At 39.3% G+C, this 19,151-nt stretch overlaps 2 protein-coding genes across 2 annotated transcripts; one reads left to right on the top strand and one right to left on the bottom strand.

Moving 5' to 3' along the window:
- Window positions 1-55: 55 nt before the first annotated feature.
- prlh2 (prolactin releasing hormone 2) lies at window positions 56-4,605 on the bottom strand. Its single transcript, XM_084566444.1, has 3 exons — window positions 4,507-4,605; window positions 3,774-3,959; window positions 56-2,958 (listed from the first exon to the last, which is right to left on the bottom strand). The coding sequence occupies exons 2-3, from the start codon at window positions 3,934-3,936 to the stop codon at window positions 2,753-2,755; spliced, it is 369 nt and encodes a 122-aa protein (XP_084422570.1). The 5' UTR covers window positions 3,937-3,959; window positions 4,507-4,605; the 3' UTR covers window positions 56-2,752.
- Window positions 4,606-9,004: 4,399 nt separating this feature from the next.
- On the top strand, window positions 9,005-18,406 carry shrprbck1r (sharpin and rbck1 related). Its single transcript, XM_084566269.1, has 14 exons — window positions 9,005-9,770; window positions 10,888-11,062; window positions 12,136-12,210; window positions 12,371-12,512; window positions 12,592-12,682; window positions 12,782-13,103; window positions 13,608-13,708; window positions 13,838-14,008; window positions 15,321-15,481; window positions 15,617-15,728; window positions 15,844-16,023; window positions 16,234-16,332; window positions 16,514-16,657; window positions 17,121-18,406. Exons 1-14 carry the CDS (start codon window positions 9,492-9,494, stop codon window positions 17,199-17,201), a joined length of 2,133 nt encoding a protein of 710 aa, XP_084422395.1. The 5' UTR covers window positions 9,005-9,491; the 3' UTR covers window positions 17,202-18,406.
- Window positions 18,407-19,151: the final 745 nt, after the last annotated feature.

Below are 19,151 nucleotides of genomic sequence, written 5' to 3'. Positions count from 1 at the left end.
CTAGCTTGACTCTGTTCATAAAGCTAAACAAGTCTGCCATGACCTCCAAGATAGGTGCAATATTCTCTTTTCTTTTTGCTCTGTTTTGGTCTCTACCAGAAGAAGTTTGATTCTGAGCGGGTCTTGTACGATGGAGTTTTTGTCCAAAAGCAAACTATTAGAGCGTTGAGAGAAAAGTTGTAGAAAAGTCCCGGCCTTTTCAAGAGGATACATCATTGGAACTTTTTCTGAAACAATATCTACGGTGATCAACGACAAGTGACAAATAATTTTTTGATGCCAGTTGAATTGTGCCATAATACTGTATACACATGCACCAATACGCTATGTACTGAAAAGTCGCTTATGCTACACCATCATAATTTTATATCCACAAGCTAACCAGAGCTTAGGCTGCCAAGGTTTGAGATACAGGTACAGTATATACCATAGACTGTACTAAATAAAGATGGACCATGGAATAGCCCCGTAAATGTGAAGCCAAAGCAAGTAGAGCTCCCCCTGGTGACTGGCTGCAGTATAGGTCATATCTTATTTATCTGACACTATAGAAACAGGATGTGACCACATGAAGACTTGTCATGCCAACCACTCAGTGAAGCGGTCCTATAGACCGTGACAGCTGGGGAAGGAAAATAAATAAATAAATACAGCGTATAATGCAACATTTCTTTGTAACTGCAGGAAGTAGAGCTGAGCGCAGTATTAATTACGAAAACGCGAGTGAGTCTGGCAGAAGTGTGGACGAGTTATCGATAACGCGGCTCTGCGTGGCTCCAATCTTGGATCGTACTCCGCAGACTCTGCGAATTTTACCACTGTAGACCAGAGCCAAGCTTGCCGTTCCTGCCTGTCCTCAGTCTTCAAGCCAGTCAACTTCTGGTGGTTAATACTTAGCTTCATGTTCAGCATGGAGGGATCAATTTTCTCATTTCCAACCACACAAAAACTTTTTCCCTGGAGAAGTGCTATCCCATTTATTTAGAAAAGCAAGCGCTAATAAGAACTCATTAGTAGACACACGCCTGCACCACAGCCTTAGTGTAGAAGCTGTGAGCTACAACATTTAAATGGCTCCAAATTGAGTGATGCCTGAATGAAGACATCAAGCTCATGTAAGTTTGGTTTAAAAGCCTTCCCTCGTGCACTCGGCCTGTTCTCCAACGCGGTTCTTTTTCTTCCTCCCCGTCATTTTCTGCGTTTACTTTCAAACTTCGTGGCCTTTTATTTGAACAGAGGGTTGTATTTTCATGTCTCCCCTTCGCTGGGTCATGTCTGAACTCTTGTGTTGCATTCAGAAAATCTTGTAAAGATTTCTACATAATGAAGTCTGATGGGCTATATAATAACAAATGCCATGAAACCATGATTTTGTTACGAGCAATTTATTTTTGTACTTACTGAACGTTTTTATGCAATACCACTGAAATACGTACTATTGCAAATTAAAGGCTTTATTCTCTCCTCAAACGAACCCTCCTCAGTCAGTCCTATCAGACCCTCTCATGTGTGATGACTCAAAGTGCTTTCAGTGTAAGCCTGCATTTACCATTTGATATTCTGCCAGTAATGACGATGGTAAATGCTGCAGCAACGCAGGTGACAAGAGGCATTTTTGGAGTGGCCGGTACTATTTGTACTGTACTTGTACTCCTTAAACACTAGATCTGAGAATACTGCCTTTCATTTTTCTTTACTGTGAGCATCTACATTAGTAAGAATCTCTGTTTTCAATGATTTTGCTTTGGGCACGGCGCAAGAGCAGAGTCGGACTTCCTGATGCACTGCTGGAAAGGTGTGATGATCGTCTGTATGAATGCTCTGCTCCCTCTATTAGTGACCTTTTCAATCCAGGCCTTTCACATCTTTGGGTTTTGCACATCGATCCTGTACTTTTGTCAATCTTGTTCTCCGGAGGTGTTGATGTATAAAAGCATGTTTCTGGTTTTATGACGTTGATGTAATATTTTCCATGAGAAGCACAGCTACAAGGGTCCAATCATCAGTGTCCTGTATTTTTCTAATGTAAAAAAAAATATAATAATAATAACAATGATAATAATATATCACCACAGAATTTGTTAATATATGTATATGTGTGAAAAGATGGATATGATATAGATTAATGTGTTTATTGCCCAATCATAGTTGACAAATCTTTCAGTGTTGTGTGCAAGAGACTGTGTATAATTGTCAATGACTTGTAAGGCTGGATTCAGACAGGACTCGTCTCGTATTGTAACCCAGATAATGACGAGCTGAAAGCAAATGTAAGATTTGCTCCCGTTTAGATCCGGCGTGAACGACTACGAAGAGGTTCACTGTGCGCAGCTCCGCAGACGGGCCATTCACTTTTATGTGCAATCGTTCGTTGCAATCCATACGACATGTTCGGGAAAATATTAACAAGCAAAAAAATGCAGATTCTCTATGTTGCCACAGTGCTCTGAGAAAGTAAAAATGTATCATGAAAGAAATAAAATTTGCAAAGCTAAAATAAACTTTTCTCTGTTTGTCGTGGGGTCTAATCAAGGTCACGGGTCACAGATATAATCACATGATCCAGATTTATTAATCAATATAGAATGCATTTTTATTAACGAATTCTTTTCAGCAAGGATCGGACAAACCTCATAACAGACACCAGAGAGAAATACAGCTAACAGCATAACCTCAGTCAAGATTTAAAAAAAAAAAAAAAAAAGAATGAACACACTCAGAGTTTGTGGAGTGATGGGAGGAGGACACGTCGTCATGGTAACCAATCACTGTCCTCCCCATCAAGCTCTTTCCCGAGGTTCTCCTTATTTCTGAGGCTGTTGAGCAGGAGCTCCAAAGTCCTGACGACGGGCTGCATCCCCCCGCTGCCCAGAGCCCCCACGCTGCTGTGCCGCTTCCCGAAGCGCCCAATGGGTCTCACCCCGCGGCCCACGTACCAGAAGGGATCTATCTCGGGACCTGAACTCCACACAGAGACAAGTGGCAAATGAAGCAAAAATGTGTGTACAACACTGAGAGTTTGAAAACAGAATTCATGTTTATGAAAATGCTGGAAGCCGTAAGACCAAAAGACTAATATTACAGCCAGAAAACAACATTATTTCATGATGATATGCCTGTAGTGGGTCCATTTTAAGTCCTTGGATCACCAAATTCTACACCTCTCTTAAGTTTAAATTCTGAGGTTTTGTCATTTTCGAATTTTGTCTTGTCACATTAATTATTTTCTAAGATGTTTTTTGGACTTAAGTAAAATGAGAAGATGCACCATCCCTTTCTCTTGGTCACTTCAGTCCAACATACAACACCAGACAAAAGACTGATTCACTGCAATCAGATTGTAAAGTCACAAAAATACACAGTAACCAGTAACGTAAGGTAATATATCCAGTTTGTGAAACTTAAAGTAAATCATTCAAACTCTTATAATGAGCCATAAAACATAAAATCAAGCACCTATCACATTTGCAGATTAAAGGAGGTATTTCCCCGCTATCTAAAAAGTCAAATGTCAATATGACCTCCTGTAATTAAGCTATTTTAAAGTGCAACATATGTTTAAAGTTTGTGTAAATATATAGACAGAACAGGGTTATCTTTATGGGTGATGAAACAAAAATATGAAATTCAAGGTTTTTTTTGTTGTTGTTGTTGTTTTTTTTTTTTTTTTGCCTCCTTTAGCGTTTGTAACCAGGGTTAGTCTACTCCAAAAGAAACTTTTTTTTTCCCGGTAATTCCGAGATTTAAGATAGTCAATTCAAAAGTGTTCTTACTTCTGTTGTCGACATTGTGAACGATGTGGAAGTCGTGCTCCACCGTGGTGCTGTGAGCGCGGCTGAAGCTGGAGGAGAGGAGGAGGAGCAGCGCCAGGGCTGCGGGCAGCCAGCGGCTCGTCAGGACGCACTGCCGGACATCAGCCGCTCTCCCGGGCAGCATGCTGTGCAGTCTCTCGGGGGGCGCTAGACAGGACGGAGATCACGCTGGTGAGTAACTTACCACTGACAGAGAATCTGGAAACAGTTGCTAGTTCACCAGAGCCTCAGAGGAAACCGAACCTGATACGACTAGAAGATCAAAACTATATTTCCATCACTTAAGATGATTATAAATTATTGTAAAAAATACAGTCTCTAAAATACTAGGATGTAGGATTAAGTCTTTTAAAAAGTCAGAAATGGGCACCAAAGCTCAAATGATTGTATTAGCATTTTAAAATCCACTATATATATATAAAAAAAAACATTAATATAAAAAAATTAAAAAAATTAAAAAAATAAATAAAAGTGACTGTTATAAAGGTATGTTTTATATTAGATGTATTATAATTTGTTATCCCACTGATGAAACACAAATAGGTAACAAAAATCCGTCTGGAGTATTTAAACAGAAAGTATTCAAGCTAAGGAAAATCATAAGGCATGAATATAAAATGTTCTGAAAAGCTCCGGTGAATTAGTCGAGGTGCAGATAAGTAAAATACATATGGTGTAAAACCCAAATACTTACCCTGAACTTTGGTGACAGGCTGAGGTCAGTTGGTGGAGGTCTGAAGTCGTCGTTGTGGAGCAGGTGTGCTCCTGCTTATATACGCAAGAGGCTCATGAGGCTGCTGGATGATGAATCAGGAACGTCAGTCACACACAGTGATCCCAGACTGGAGGATGCATCACAACCTCCCCCCACCCCTCCTCTCCAAACCCCCTCATTGCTTTGTGAATGGGGGTATGGTTTTGGAGTTTTCCTGATGTCCGTCACGCAGAAGAGCAGTCCATCAGGAGGACAATGACATGCGGACAACTTTAAATTAGTGGACATGGGGAGACCCGGCAGCTGAAGTAGGTCTGTCAGACTGTGACCCAAGGCTGTGGTGGGCGTTTTTTGATGAGCCTTTCATCAATCAGTTTGATTACTGGGGACAAGGCAGGACACAATCAGCCACTGCAAAAACCAGAGAATTCTTGGACAAGCTGTCTTGTCACCGGAAACTAGAAGTTTTTGAAACTTTTTTTTTGAAATAACAATCTCCTCTGAAAATCCAGATTATGAAATCAAATAGCCCACTTGGCTGTACTCAGGGACAATAATTTTATTCAAAGCTCACGTGACACATCTAGGAAGAAAAAAAAAATCTGATCGTGGAACAGGAGATTTAAGGTTACAGCTGGACAGTGTGTGTATATCAGTCAGTCCAACAAACCACAAAGTGATTCCGGAAGCCATCAAGCATAAATATATTTTGTGCACATGCCAAATGTATTTGTTCTGGAAAGGGTCAGCGATGAATCACAAGTGAGAAGAATCCCAAGTTGAAGAGAAATTTGCCCTATCAAATGTATTCAGGTGTAAAGCTGCCTTCAGGCTTCAGTCGGTGTCGGTAAAGGTCAACTTACTTGTGACATCGCTTCCCATACCATACAGCTAGATGTTTGGGTGTACAACCAATGCGTCAGCTAACCTTTAATAAATGTGTTTGTCTGTAAGTTTATTCATATATTCATTATCTGTAACTGCTTGTGCGGCTGACTTTGAGGAGAGGCAAGGTACACCCTGGACAGGCTGCCAGTCTTTTACAAGGCTAGCCCTGTTATCTGTAAATTGAGAATCACAAAATCTGAGTCCAGTCTGAAGGAAACGTAATTTTAAACCATTTTGTTAACTGATTAGTTTTTTAAATCTTTCTCCAAGCACAAATTGCTAGCATTCACTGGTTGTATATTTGTGCTGAATTTAACAAACCGAACTAAAATAACAAAAAGTGATGGATATCGCCATCATGTGATGCAAATGCAAATGGACGTATTTGTAAGTTTATGTACACAGCTCTACCTGAGGGCAGTGCTTCTCTTTTCCTCCAAAGATTCTAGGCAGCCATAATTTGGACTGAGATCAGATTGTATGATGCAGAGTACGGCTGCAATAATGAGTAGGTAACTTCCTGAGGCGGTGTAATCACACCACAAGGTCGAAATACCCATAAATAATGAAGTTAACGTGATTTATGGCGGGGAGCTTTTATTGAAAACCGAATACGCGATTGGTTGCTTCTAGATGCTCAGTCAAAGACAAGTGTGTAAGGTTTGGATCTGTTAATAGTTTCACCCTACATTTTAATAGTTTCTGTCTTGCTGCCATGGCAGCAAAAAGTCTTAACATTTTTCCTTGCAGCCACATATACTGTAATTATAGACCGTGAACTCATCAGATATCTGAAACACATTACTTTGCATTAGAGTTGTTTTAAACTTTATGTTTATGAGTCCTGGAATCATCCACAAATCATGAAAATCCTGATTTAATGGCTTCGTCTTGCTTGTGTCACTTGAATTGTTGTGAATGCAGACACAGCCGATCACTGGTGAAGTCACAGCCCTTCCTGCTCTGTGATACATTTTGAGTAAAATCTTCATTGATGTCAGTACGTGCACGTGTCTATGAAGAATAATTGGGCAAAATCCTTTCATGCAGGAGGGCAACAGTGTTTTTTTCCCTTCTTAGTTAAAATCTGAGTTTTTCTTGTTACTATGGGACACGAAGGCCCTGAGGAATGTGGTATTGATTGAAAAATCCAGAATGATAAACATCTTGACCCAACGGAGCTTTGTGGTCTAAATCATTCCCCTTTTAGTGCTACAGTATATTTTGTTAACTGCCTCACAGTTCGTGACCAGCAGAGTGCGTGGGCTGGGACATTCATTGGCCACGTTTTTATGTCCCCTCTTTCTTAAATTGGGCAATGAAATTTCAATGAGAACGTTTCCGGTTGAGCTTTCATTCAGAACAAAAAGTTATATGTGTTTTAGAGCTTTTGTGTGTATATATATATATATATATATATATATGTGTGTGTGTGTATATAGATAGATAGATAGATTTGTTGTTAGACTGTTGCCTGATACATGTTTTAGTGATACATGTAGTGCAACAATAGAAATAAATAAGAAAACAGATTGACAGATCTGATTATCTATAGCAGAGGTCTTCAACAGGGGGTCCGCGACCCCTAGGGGGTCCGCGGAGGTACTGCAGGGGGGTCGCGAAAATGTTTTGATTGATTAGACATTTTTTTATATTCACCTCAGTTTGAGGTATGTTTATAAATGGCAGTGGCACGGCCACCCATACCACTGTACCTTGCATGTTCAAAATAAAAACATGAATATATTAACCTGTTTGTTATTTTAATATCTTAGTATTGAATGCAGAACAACAAGGTACATTTCTACAAGGCACTATAGGACCGGTTTAATATAAAACACAATTTTATACAATATATATATATAAGTAGGGGGTCCCCGCTCCATCTCTCCATCAGATTGGGGGTCCTTGGCCTGGAAAACGTTGAAGACCCCTGATCTATAGCTTTGTGGCTCAGTGGCCTAATGGATAAGGCATCAGCCTCCGGAGCTGGGGATTGTGGGTTCAAGTCCCACCTGGGTCGCACACAAACTGGATTTTTCCATGTTGAACTATTATAACATATTATCTTGTTAGCCTGACAAAAAGAAGAGCAACGCTTTCATGTAATAAGCTGTCAGGACAAGAACATGAGTAAATAATACAAATCATGTTGGCCAAACTCCATTTGGTTTCAGAGCGCAGGTATGAGTCACTGCCATGGTGCCCCTTTTTAGAGCGGTCCTTAATGTACTTAGTAATACATGCGCTTTTCTGACAAAAACGGTACAGGTGAAAGTGTAGACTGTAAAAGCATCACTTTAATGCTAAAATGATTCTCATATTCCACTGGTTTGAACCACACATGACTCTGTGACAACCCTAGCACATGGCAGAAATTGCGTGTTCTTGCAAAATTATGAGTTCAGACTACATTCTGAGGGAACCGTGTAGTAGTGGTTAGAGAAGTCCCAAATTCCTTTTACATGATGTTTATCAACCAGCTATATTTTGTAACTTCCAAGCATGTACTGTAATATATTTTTTTAATACTGCACACAGCTGAGTATTTCATTTTTAAATTTTTGTGTTTAATAACTATGAAGGCTTCACATTACTCCAGGAAATAATGGTGTTTATGACATATAAATACTACATTATTATTGTTACAAATATCAAGTGTTTTGTTCTGCTATGCAGGTTCTGTTTGTATAAAGTTTTGATTACATTAGATTCAACTTTATTGTAATTGCATATAGCACAGCTACATACGCAATGTGATGCAGTTAGTCATCTAACCAGAAGTACAAATATTTTTACCCAATTGTAGAGAACAAGCTATTGATAGATAGATAGATAGATAGATAGATAGATAGATAGATAGATAGATAGATAGATAGATATGGCTGTTGTATTAATTTAGTATTTTACAGTAACAGTATGTGTAAAAATAAACAAGTATAACACTAATATTAATATACAGACTGGTATATGCAGTACGGACAGTATACCCACACATAGACATGCCCATTACATTCATACATACATATACACATATAAACATAAATACACACACATATATACTGTAAACATGCACCTACATATATACATATGTATACATACATATACATATGTATATGTATGTATACATATGTATATATGTATACATACATATACATATGTATATGTATGTATACATATATACATATACATATGTATATGTATGTATATGTATACATACATATACATATGTATATATGTACATACACATATACATACATGGATTTTGATGTTATACTGAATGTTATTAATACACTATAGAACATATTATACAATATTATACATTATATTTTACTACTACTACTGCTGTATTCACTTATACTACAAGGTGACAAAAGCAGCTTTCTGCTGAATTTGTGTTAAGTACAGAGGTAGGAACAGGCACATGTTTTGTAAATAAGATGCTTTGCTGCCTCTTTGTGGTCAAATACGTACGTACACACATATTCTCGTTATAATGTCACAAGGTTTTTCTGAACCACATAACAACCAGACTGAAAACATTTATCTGGTGCACATCATACATCAAATTAAACTGTGCTAACACACGAGCTATGCCAATCGATTGGCTCGTGCAGCAGCTAATAAAAGCACCGACCTTCATAAATATTACAACGACATACGTCACCCGCACAATCCACGCATGCGCACGACGAAGTGAAAGCAAACAACACACACTCGTTACCATATCAAACTACTAGATTAACCTTGGGTTCAGGACGCTATGAGATCACGAGAAGGATTCGGTTATTGCTATACGGACTAAAAAGAAGCGGCGAATCTGCCCGAAACGGAGCTTTTGCTAAAACCGAAGAAGGGAGAAGTGAAACCACCACTTTGGACTTTTTGGAAGTGGCTCTGAACTGTTATCAGACTCTACGCACTTGCTTCCTGTTGACAGTGGAGGCTGTTAAATACTCGGAGACAAGACACACAATGCCAAAGGAGGGGTAGGCAAGTCATAGCAACGCGGGACAGAAGGTAAACAACAAACTGGACCCCCGTGTGTTTGTTTTCTACATGAGTCAGTCGGCAGGATGTCGCTGAGTTCAGGCGGTTGGACTCACAGCCCGGGCTACACTCCGGACCAGTCCGCCGCCCTCCCCGGCCACCATGGGGCCTCGCAGTCACAAGTTGGCTGTCAAACAGTCCTCATGTCGGTTCGGGTGTCGGTGTGCCATTCTGGTATTCGGCCTCTATGTCTTCCTGGGGCAGGTGATGAGTCACTCCGCCTGCAGCTCAGCATGGACCCGGGGAAATCCGGGGAATTCCGACTGTCGCTCCAGAACAGCGGCGGCGGGGCTTGCCCGAGTGTGGTGAGTTCACTGCAACAACACGGCACTTTGTACTGTTGTTGTGTTTTGAACCAGGAATACCCTGTCTAAAACTGAGGAAAACTTAGGAAGGACTAGATAATACTATGTATGAGTCTACTCTCAGTACACTGATTCATGTCAGCCTGAAATAAACCCGGAACTTAACATACAATACATACATAGCAAGTTCTCTCTAGAAACAGAGACTCGTGATGACTGTGTAAAAGTCCCCTTTGATGGACTAATTTTCAATTAAAAAAAAAACACAGGTATGTGGCCTTTCCCAGTTTGTAAACCAACAATAGATCAGACCCTGAAGCAAAACTATATCTATGCATGACTTACTGGCACAGGCTGCATATGGCAGTATGATTGTTTTTATAGACCTGACCAGGAAACACTGCCCAGTAAGACTTGTAAATAAATAAATAACAGATTATTAATCTTATTAAGCAATAGCAATTTGGCTCTGGATATTAATATAATTTGGTGTGGCAAAAAAAAAAAAAAAAAAGATATGTTCAGGTTATAAGTCACCGGCTGATGGGAAAAGTAATCCATCTGTTGTTTGTGTTAGAACTACTCAGCATCCTGGCTTTCAGATGCAGCAGCGCTGATATGTAGATGAACCCTGAACTTACTTGAATCATACTTACTCACTTGAGAATCCTACTGTTCAGCACTGACAAGCCTGAAATCCAGTGGTCTCTGAATGTTGATGACTTTTAATGGACACATGGGAGTTACTTAATTGGTTTGTCTTCCCTGTGTCTGTTGTGGGTGAGGAAAGGTATAGCACTGACAAATCTAGGCAAGGTTAGTGTAATTACAACACAAAAAGCCTGTAAAGTTACATATTTATTATTCAGGGGTTTTAGTTCATTTATTTTTTTCTCTGATCATATTGTTTCCTAATGGTCAGGTAACAAATGTTTTGTTTATCCACATATTGGGTAACAACTCGGTGCTCTTGGAGTTCCCTACAAAGTATTTTTTTTAGAATATATTTGATTTTGTACAATAGTGGATCTATGTAAGTTTGTAAAAGGACTATTTACCAGTGAATGTATCTTCTCTGTTTCTTGCCTAAGCTCTCTCCCTCTTTCTCCTTCTCCAGACCATCGCTGAGTTTGATTTGAGGGCCGTAAACTATGAGGTGAAGTCGCCGAAGTGCCACGAGCTGAGTTTGGTAGCTCCCCCACACGATCGCATCAGCTTCAACTTCCGCTGTGAGCAGGAGGCCCAGGAGTGGGCTACTGTATTGATGTCATCGCTGAGAGAAGCGCACAGAGGTCAGTCAAATGTCTTTGAAAATACTCCCTGTAATCTTTACATAACGAACACAGCAAAACATATTTCACATTTGTATCTGCAGCAAAGCCATTTGAGCATTTTCAAAGGTTTTCAGTAGTGAACTTGAGACGTTTGTGCAAATTGAGCTTGACGGATATTTATTTATTTATTTATTTATTTGAACAAAAGAGCTTTTCACGAGCCTGATCACTGGTTTTAGGATTTTACATCACTGCAGTCTCTCTTAAACCACTGTAACCAAATTGATATTTGTGCCTCAGAGGAAATAACAATAATCTAGTCTGTACTTACTTACATAATACACCCATGTTAACTCTTTCATTCTTTGTAACAATTCTGGGCTGATATTTTTTTTATTGTTTCTGAGGCGTACAGTACGTTATCGGTAGCAGATATGGGCTGCAGTTTTATCTGCCGTTAGAGAGATTAAGCTGTGGCGTAACATAAAGAACAAACAGACAGAAAATCCTACGCTTTAAGTCATAATCTCAGTCAGAGGAGTTACGTTTTCACGAACAAGGCAGCAGAGAGTCCAGTATCTTTAGTTAAAGTAACTCATAATTGTGGATCCAGCTTTCACTTTTCTGGATGCACAGCATGTGAAAAAATCCCTGTCATGACTGTATATACAGTCAATGGTTATGACTAAAACATGCAAGAAAATAGTGCTAGATATTCCACCTTCAACAGTCTGTTGTAGGTTTGGCATTAATTTGGTTAGCCTGCTGCTCAAAGGTTTAAAACCCCCCCATAAAAGCCTGTTTTCTAAGAATTTCAGCTTTTTTTTTTGTCTTTTGCGACATAAAAACAGATACAACAACTGTGGAAGTGAAGGTTTGATATATAAATTAGCTCCATGGCAGTAAGAATAGGAGCCTTTCTCTCAACTTGTCTCTCTTTAAAACTGTTTGAGTCAAAGAGCGGCAAAGGTTGCGGCCAGTTAATTTTCTTAACTCTATACACTGCCCTGCTTCTTCTGTAATTGTGACTTACACAAGGAAGGAAAAGCTGAATTTGTTATTTAAATACGTTTTTCTTTCCTTATTGGCAGTCGCTCCTCAAGACGTTGCACTGCAGCCCCTTGACGGTCTCCATTCTCACAACACTTTGTCTTTGCAGCGAACAGGTGTGTGTGCACACTACTTGTACAATTATCAAACATCTTATGTATATTTTAAATGCTGTTTAACTTTGAAATAACTGCCAAATGTATTTTCATTTATTCATTCATTTAATTATTGTTGGCATCCTCGTGTCTAATGTATTTTGTTGTGGCTCATCTGTAGAGGACGCTTGCATCGAGCTGACCAAAGCCATAGAGGCAGGTGACATGCAGTCAGCTTCTGTCTTCGCTGCCACTCTCGCTCGTCAACATGCAGCACTAAAGATCCAGCCCTCTGCCAGAGACTCTGAAGACACAGAAATCAGGTAGGGTCGTGATTGTTAACATAATATTTAAAACCTTGATATATCAGTTTGGCTGACGTTGTTTCATTTTATTTAACAGTTTGACTGTTGTAGTGGAGGATTCTTCCTCGTCCTGTTGTGTCACTGTGAAAGTCTTCCCACACATGACGACTGCATCATTGAAACAGCAGGTTAAGAAATACTAATAATAGCTTTTCTGTCACTATTGTTCTGCCTCATTGTTGAAGTTCCTCTCTTTTTCTCTCTTCATGACTTTTATTCCTTTTTAGATGTTTCTTGAATATGGCTTTCACCCACGGGTGCAGCGCTGGGTCATTGGCCAGTGCTTATGCGCCGATCAACGTTCTCTTGCCTCATATGGCGTCCGTCAGGACGGTGACACTGCCTTCCTGTACCTCTTGTCAGCCCGTCATGCTCGATTGACCCTTCAAGTCCTCCAGCAGGATCAGGAGAGCGCCCTCCTCCTCAGTCCTACGTCACTATCTCCTCAAAACCCTTCGCTTCCTTCTACCTCTGCAAATGGCCCCTCATCTCAGGACTGGAGGCCTTATGCCACCCTTCCAGCTAGACTCCATACCAGCAGCAATATTGGTAAGAGGGGCATTAAGAAAAAGTGATTACAATCTGAGTTATAGCTGTACATTTTACAGGTTGGAGTCTAACACTGCTGTAATATAAAAATGGTTTTTGAATGAATAAGTGAATGTTTCTGCAGCAAAACACACACATCAGTGCTTTATAGGGTAACGCTTAAGAAAAGCTATGAGATGAGAAAGATCAGTGCCAGAAGATTGTATCTTTTCACTGCAAGCCCACTGAACTGAAAGCACAATACAGTAGTATTACAATCCATATGTTATCCTAGCTTAACAGCAATAAATGTCCCATTTAGGTGTATTTAGCTGTATAATAAGCTCTTGTTATGTACTGGTGCATGCAGCTTTAATTGATATATATACAATGAAAAAAAGGAATAATGTCATGGAAACACTGACAATTTTTGACAACAAATAGATTTACTTTAGGAGGGTTTACATTTATATGTATGCATTAACAATACAATGCCATTCACACACACGCATTTTTCTTCTTCAGGTGCGTCAGAGAGACAAAACATTAGCGAGATCAGAGATCTCATCAACTTAGAGATGCCCCAACTCAATGAAGCATTGAGCCCCAACACATCCTCCACACAGGTAATGTACAAGGGCAGATTGGTGTGGATGCATGTAGAACTGTTTCACATATCTTTAATGAAACCCATGAAACACGTAGATAAATGAGTTTAATAGAGGACAAAAAACTAATACCAATCTCTGCTTCAGGGTTGGTCTTGCCCTTCTTGCACCTACATCAATAAACCGACAAGGCCGGGCTGTGAGATCTGCAGTACAAACCGCCCTGAGAGCTACATTATCCCAGGGGGATACCGACCTGATGCACTGGAGCTCAGACGAATCCAGCAGGAGAAGGAGGCCATCAGACAGTACCAGCAGGTATTAAAAAAATAATAAAATACACTTGGACCTAAACCAGTGACCATGCCATGCACCCACGGTCAACATACGGCTCCAAATTGGACAGCATAATCAGTATAAACAAGACGGAGAGGGACATATGAAATGGATTCTTTTTGACTTTAAACTTTCCGGCTCTCTCAGTTTGACTCTCTTCTCTTTTGTCTCTGTTTTTTTGAAGGAGAAAGGGAGAAGAGAGGTGCTGAGGAGTGCTGGGCTTCAAAACAACTCAATCCTGTTTAACCTGGACCAGGACTACTGAAAACACACATAGACACAGGCATACATACATGCACGCCCTCCGTCTTCATTCATATAAATATATTTTCTGTTCTCAGACACTTTTAACATGAAGCGTGATTTCCCTCACAGTTGACAGACAATCAACATTAGATCAAATAAAACTGTAAATAAAATAAAAACTATTCCTGAAGCTGAATGTAGTTTAAATCTTTTATGAGGTGCAACAAAGTCTATTTAAGCCTTATTTAATCCTGACATTGGCCTGAATCCATGCAGGTGGTGGTATAGGTGCATCCCAGGCACTGCCGTTTTCCAAGTTTATGAGATACCACATAACACAAGCTGTGTGTTGGTTTCACATTTTATAAAAATGTTTAAGTTTTAAAAAAAAAATCCATTGGATATGGTTGTATTATCTTTTTGTTCAAATAACTTGTTCATAGGTGCTTATGAATGATGGACATGCAGCCTGCGAGCAGCAGGACTGTAACATTTTCCAAGTTTAGGTTAGGATTACTTATGTCTGCCATTTTGTCCTTCGTGTATGACACCAGGAACTGTGCAAATTTTGTACCAGAAATCTTCATGCAAACTCAAAACAGTTTGGAGTTTGCATGAATTGTCCTCGTCAGAAGGTCATGTTTCTAATTAATTCAACATTGCATGACCATACAAAAGGTATTAAAGGGCTTTAGTGAGAAGGACATCTTTAGTGAGATTTTTCCGTATCTGAACTGACCATTCAGATGGATGATCATGACCACTGCAGCCTTTCAACATCAAGTGGCTTTTTAATGAACTTTAAGAAGGCGCCACTGAACTGAATGTATTAGTTGTTAATTTTGCACTGTAATTGTATGTACTTTGTGAAATGGATGAAAATAAAATCTTTTTAACATTGTATGTGTGCCTGTATGTGATAATTTATAATTAAAACTATAATATGTAAGTTTGGTCTAGTTGTTAAGCTTAACACGCCCTTGATTACAAAATAGTCTATGAAACGTCTTTAACTCCCCTTCCCCAACAACACCACTCCTTTTCTCAGGCAAAGGAAGAGGAGCGAATGGAGAATTTTGCCCGGCTGGTGATGATGGATGGTCAGGACCTGGTGCCTAATCCTGAGCCTGTGGATTGTAGGATCTGCTATGTGGATCTACAGCCAGGAGAGGGTGTCCTGCTCAGGGAGTGTCTCCACTGTTTTTGCAAGTAAGATTTGGGGCTGTGGGAGTCAAGTCAAATGAGAAAGATTGTCTACATCTCTTGATTTTTGTTTTTGTGACACTGAATACCTTGACTGTTTGAATAAATCAGACTTATTTGCGTTTGTGTGTGACTGCCTAGAGAGTGCTTACGCTCAGTCATCATGCTGAGCGAGGAGCCGGAGGTGCCCTGTCCCTACAGAGATGACACATACTCCTGTGCCCGCTCCCTGCAGGAGAGGGAGATCAAAGCGGTGAGTCGCGCCAGCCAATGCAAAATAATTCAAACGCAGTTCATTTCTAAACCCGCTTTAGCAGTTAGCACAAATTAACCAGCCTTCCCCCTTTTCTTTCCATTTTCTTGTGCAGCTGGTGTCAGCAGATGAGTACGAGCGCTGGCTGCAGAGAGGGCTTTCGGTGGCAGAGTCTCGGTGTGAGGGCAGCTATCACTGTGCAACTCCAGATTGTCTGGGCTGGTGTGTGTACGAGGATATTGTCAATGTCTTCCACTGCCCTGTCTGCAGGAAACAAAACTGTCTCATTTGCAAAGTATGAAATATACTTCACATATATATATATATATCTCCCATATTACAGTATTTGATCATTTAGTCAAATAATTGCTAATTAATTAGCTTATGTGTGCTTGAGTTTCTATTTGCTCTGGTCTCCTCATGCTGCCATTTTTAAGCATTAGACTTTTACTGATATTACAATCACTTAAAGACAGCTTTTCTTTTGTTTTCATTTTCTCCTCAGGCTATCCATGAGGGAATGAACTGTAAGCAATACCAGGACGATCTGGCAGCTCGAGCTATAAATGATTCTGCAGCCTGGAGGACAACACATCTACTAAAGGTGAGCTGTAATAGTACTTTGTGTGTGCAGTGAAACAGATCTCTCTTGGGTGATATACTGATTTAAGAACTGTTCTTAAATGTGTGATGAAATTGTGGCTCTGCAATCCATTACCACCTGCCACAGGCTCTCCTCTCACCTTTTCTCTTTCCCCCTCATTTTCCCCTGACTTTGTGTTCAGACTCTTGTGCAGTCAGGCGAGGCCATGCACTGCCCACAGTGTGGCATCATTGTGCAGAAGAGGGACGGTTGCGATTGGCTGCGCTGCACTGTCTGTCACACTGAAATATGTTGGGTAACCAGAGGGCCCCGCTGGGGGCCTAAGGTAAGAAACCTACATTATAAACCCTATTACGCAGCACCGGTCCAGTTTCTGAGTAGAATTCACTTCTATACATGGCTCAAATATGCTCAAAAACTAAAATGTTGAAAAAGCCCATTACGTCCATGCTGAAAATATCAACCTAGCTTCCTCTTATAGCTAGCTGGAGACCCATACTGAGTGATATGTGCCACTAAGCATAATGAGCCTCTCAAGTTCCTAAATAATCAGCCTTAGTTACATAGTGAAAGGGCAGATGTTTGGGATGCAGACTGCGAAAGGAAGAGCTGTCATTCTATTAGAAGTCAATGTGGCATGTATGCATAATGTTTCTCTAACTCCTGCACCCTATAGGTTTGTAAACTGTGATTTCATAGACAAATGTTTAATTTTATTCTTTAACCTTGATCAGAAAAATAAATAATTTCTTATCATCATCTCAACTCTTATTCTGTTCCTCCTAAAGGGTCCTGGAGACACCAGCGGAGGGTGCCGTTGCAACGTCAACAAACAGAAATGTCATCCTAAATGCCAAAACTGCCACTGAGAGTGTTCGTACAGTTCAGACTGTTGGAGTGAGCGAGGGACAGAACTTGAAATAAACTAATCTCTTAAAAGCAGGGAGAGGAGGATTAAGTCTTTGTAATTAATTATTAAGTATTTAGGTGTATTTAAGACAAAGCTGAGAGGATTTATACATTAAACACATACCTTGTCTTATAACTGGAGTCATTCTCAGTTTCCTCTCACCAAATCTCTAACCATCACATGTTCCACATGGCTTTTCACTGTTACCACGGTAGACATAGTACTTTGATAATTATTCCTGCATCTCACAAACAAGGAAGTCTGGCTTGTGTGATATATTTTATGCCGTTCAGCATTCAGTCTAAATGAATCTGTTACATCCACCAGTGAGAATGATAAGTGGTTCGAAGTTTGCATGAAAAGAGTAGTAACTCTGAATGTGTGTGGTGCCTTTTGAAAATATTTGCACTGCAGATGTAGCAACACACTTGGGTTATTTTCTGTCTCGACAGTTAGTTACACACCTTGAAGCATTAAACTAAACTGAAGTGGCCTTATTCTTGTGCACAACAGTGGTAGCAGGGTGTCTTCTGAATACTGTGACAAAAGTCTTGTTTTGTTCTTGATATGCAGTGTCCTGCATAAAGACAGACCAAACAAGCGTACGGAGTTCTATATAGAGTAGTATATATTTGTGTGTCTGGGTGTGTAGCAAAGACGTTTGGAAAGAAATGGTGGTGATATTATGCAGTATACTAACTGCTTTTTAAAAATTGTTTGTGAAAGCTTTCTATCTGTGGAAATAATTTTCTAAACCCTGAAAACATAACTCCTCAGCTACACTACTGCCCAGAACTGACGAGCCATGATTATGTCCTCACTGTTACTTGTGTTTGAATATCAGCACTGTGCTGCTGATGTACTGTTATGTGCCTTAATTATAAATAAACGCCCTTGAGCACGGACACAGGCCTCAAATTGCAGCGGCCCACTTCTCTGAGTGTATTTACTGTGTGTTTGGGTGTATGTATGGATTAAATGCAGAGAGCAAATCTTTTCTTTCCACTTCTTTTTTTTTTCTATCTAACGCCTTTAGTCACCATGTCGTCACCTCCCTGGAGTAACCACATTTGGCAGGTGAACGCTGGAGCGCATACACAATCATTATCGGCATATAAACGTTATCGTACCTCTCTGTTATCAGAATAAGATAAGATAAAATAATCCTTTAATTTGTCCCACAGTGGATAATCTGTAGAAAGGTGGAAATCCTAAAGGTATTCATTTATTCAGGGCTCTGGCTATGGGAAAAATAATGTCCTAAATTAAAAAAAAATATATATATATATATATATATATATATATATATATATATATATATATATATATATGAATAAATAATGATAATAAACAGCATTTTACGATGGTAAATGCAACATATTCGTTTGTATTTTACAGTGTAAAAAAAATTAATTGCATTAAGAACTTCAAACTGGAAATAAATCAGTAGAATATATTTTTAATATCATCAAATAATATTAAAGTATTAAATATGAAAACCTGCACAAATTGACAAATTTGGGTGGAACTTTCTTTTTTAAATAATTTTATAAATAAACTTAAATTTAGAAATTGACTGGAAATTAAAAGCTCACTACAAACTAAAATAAGAATAAAATGATTTCATAATAATGTTTTTTTTTTATTTCACAATTAATTTAGGCATTTAGTGTATCTTTATTATCTGTTTATCATATCAATTATGTATTTATTTATTTTTTTAAATGTATGTTAGTATGGCCCTGTTGAGACTTTCCTGTGTGTTTAGAAGGACCCACTATATATGGTAATTATTATAAAATATACGCTTTTTATGGCCCACATTTATAAAAGACCTTTAACTTGAATTTAAGACCGTTTTTCTTACTTTTATTTTGTAGTATTTTCTTGTTGTCGTTTAGCATTTGAA

This window comes from Chelon labrosus, assembly GCF_963514085.1.
Source record: "Chelon labrosus genome assembly, chromosome: 18".
NCBI lineage: Eukaryota > Metazoa > Chordata > Actinopteri > Mugiliformes > Mugilidae > Chelon > Chelon labrosus.
Note: the sequence above shows the minus strand (reverse complement) of the source record. Positions and strands in the feature narration are given on the sequence as shown.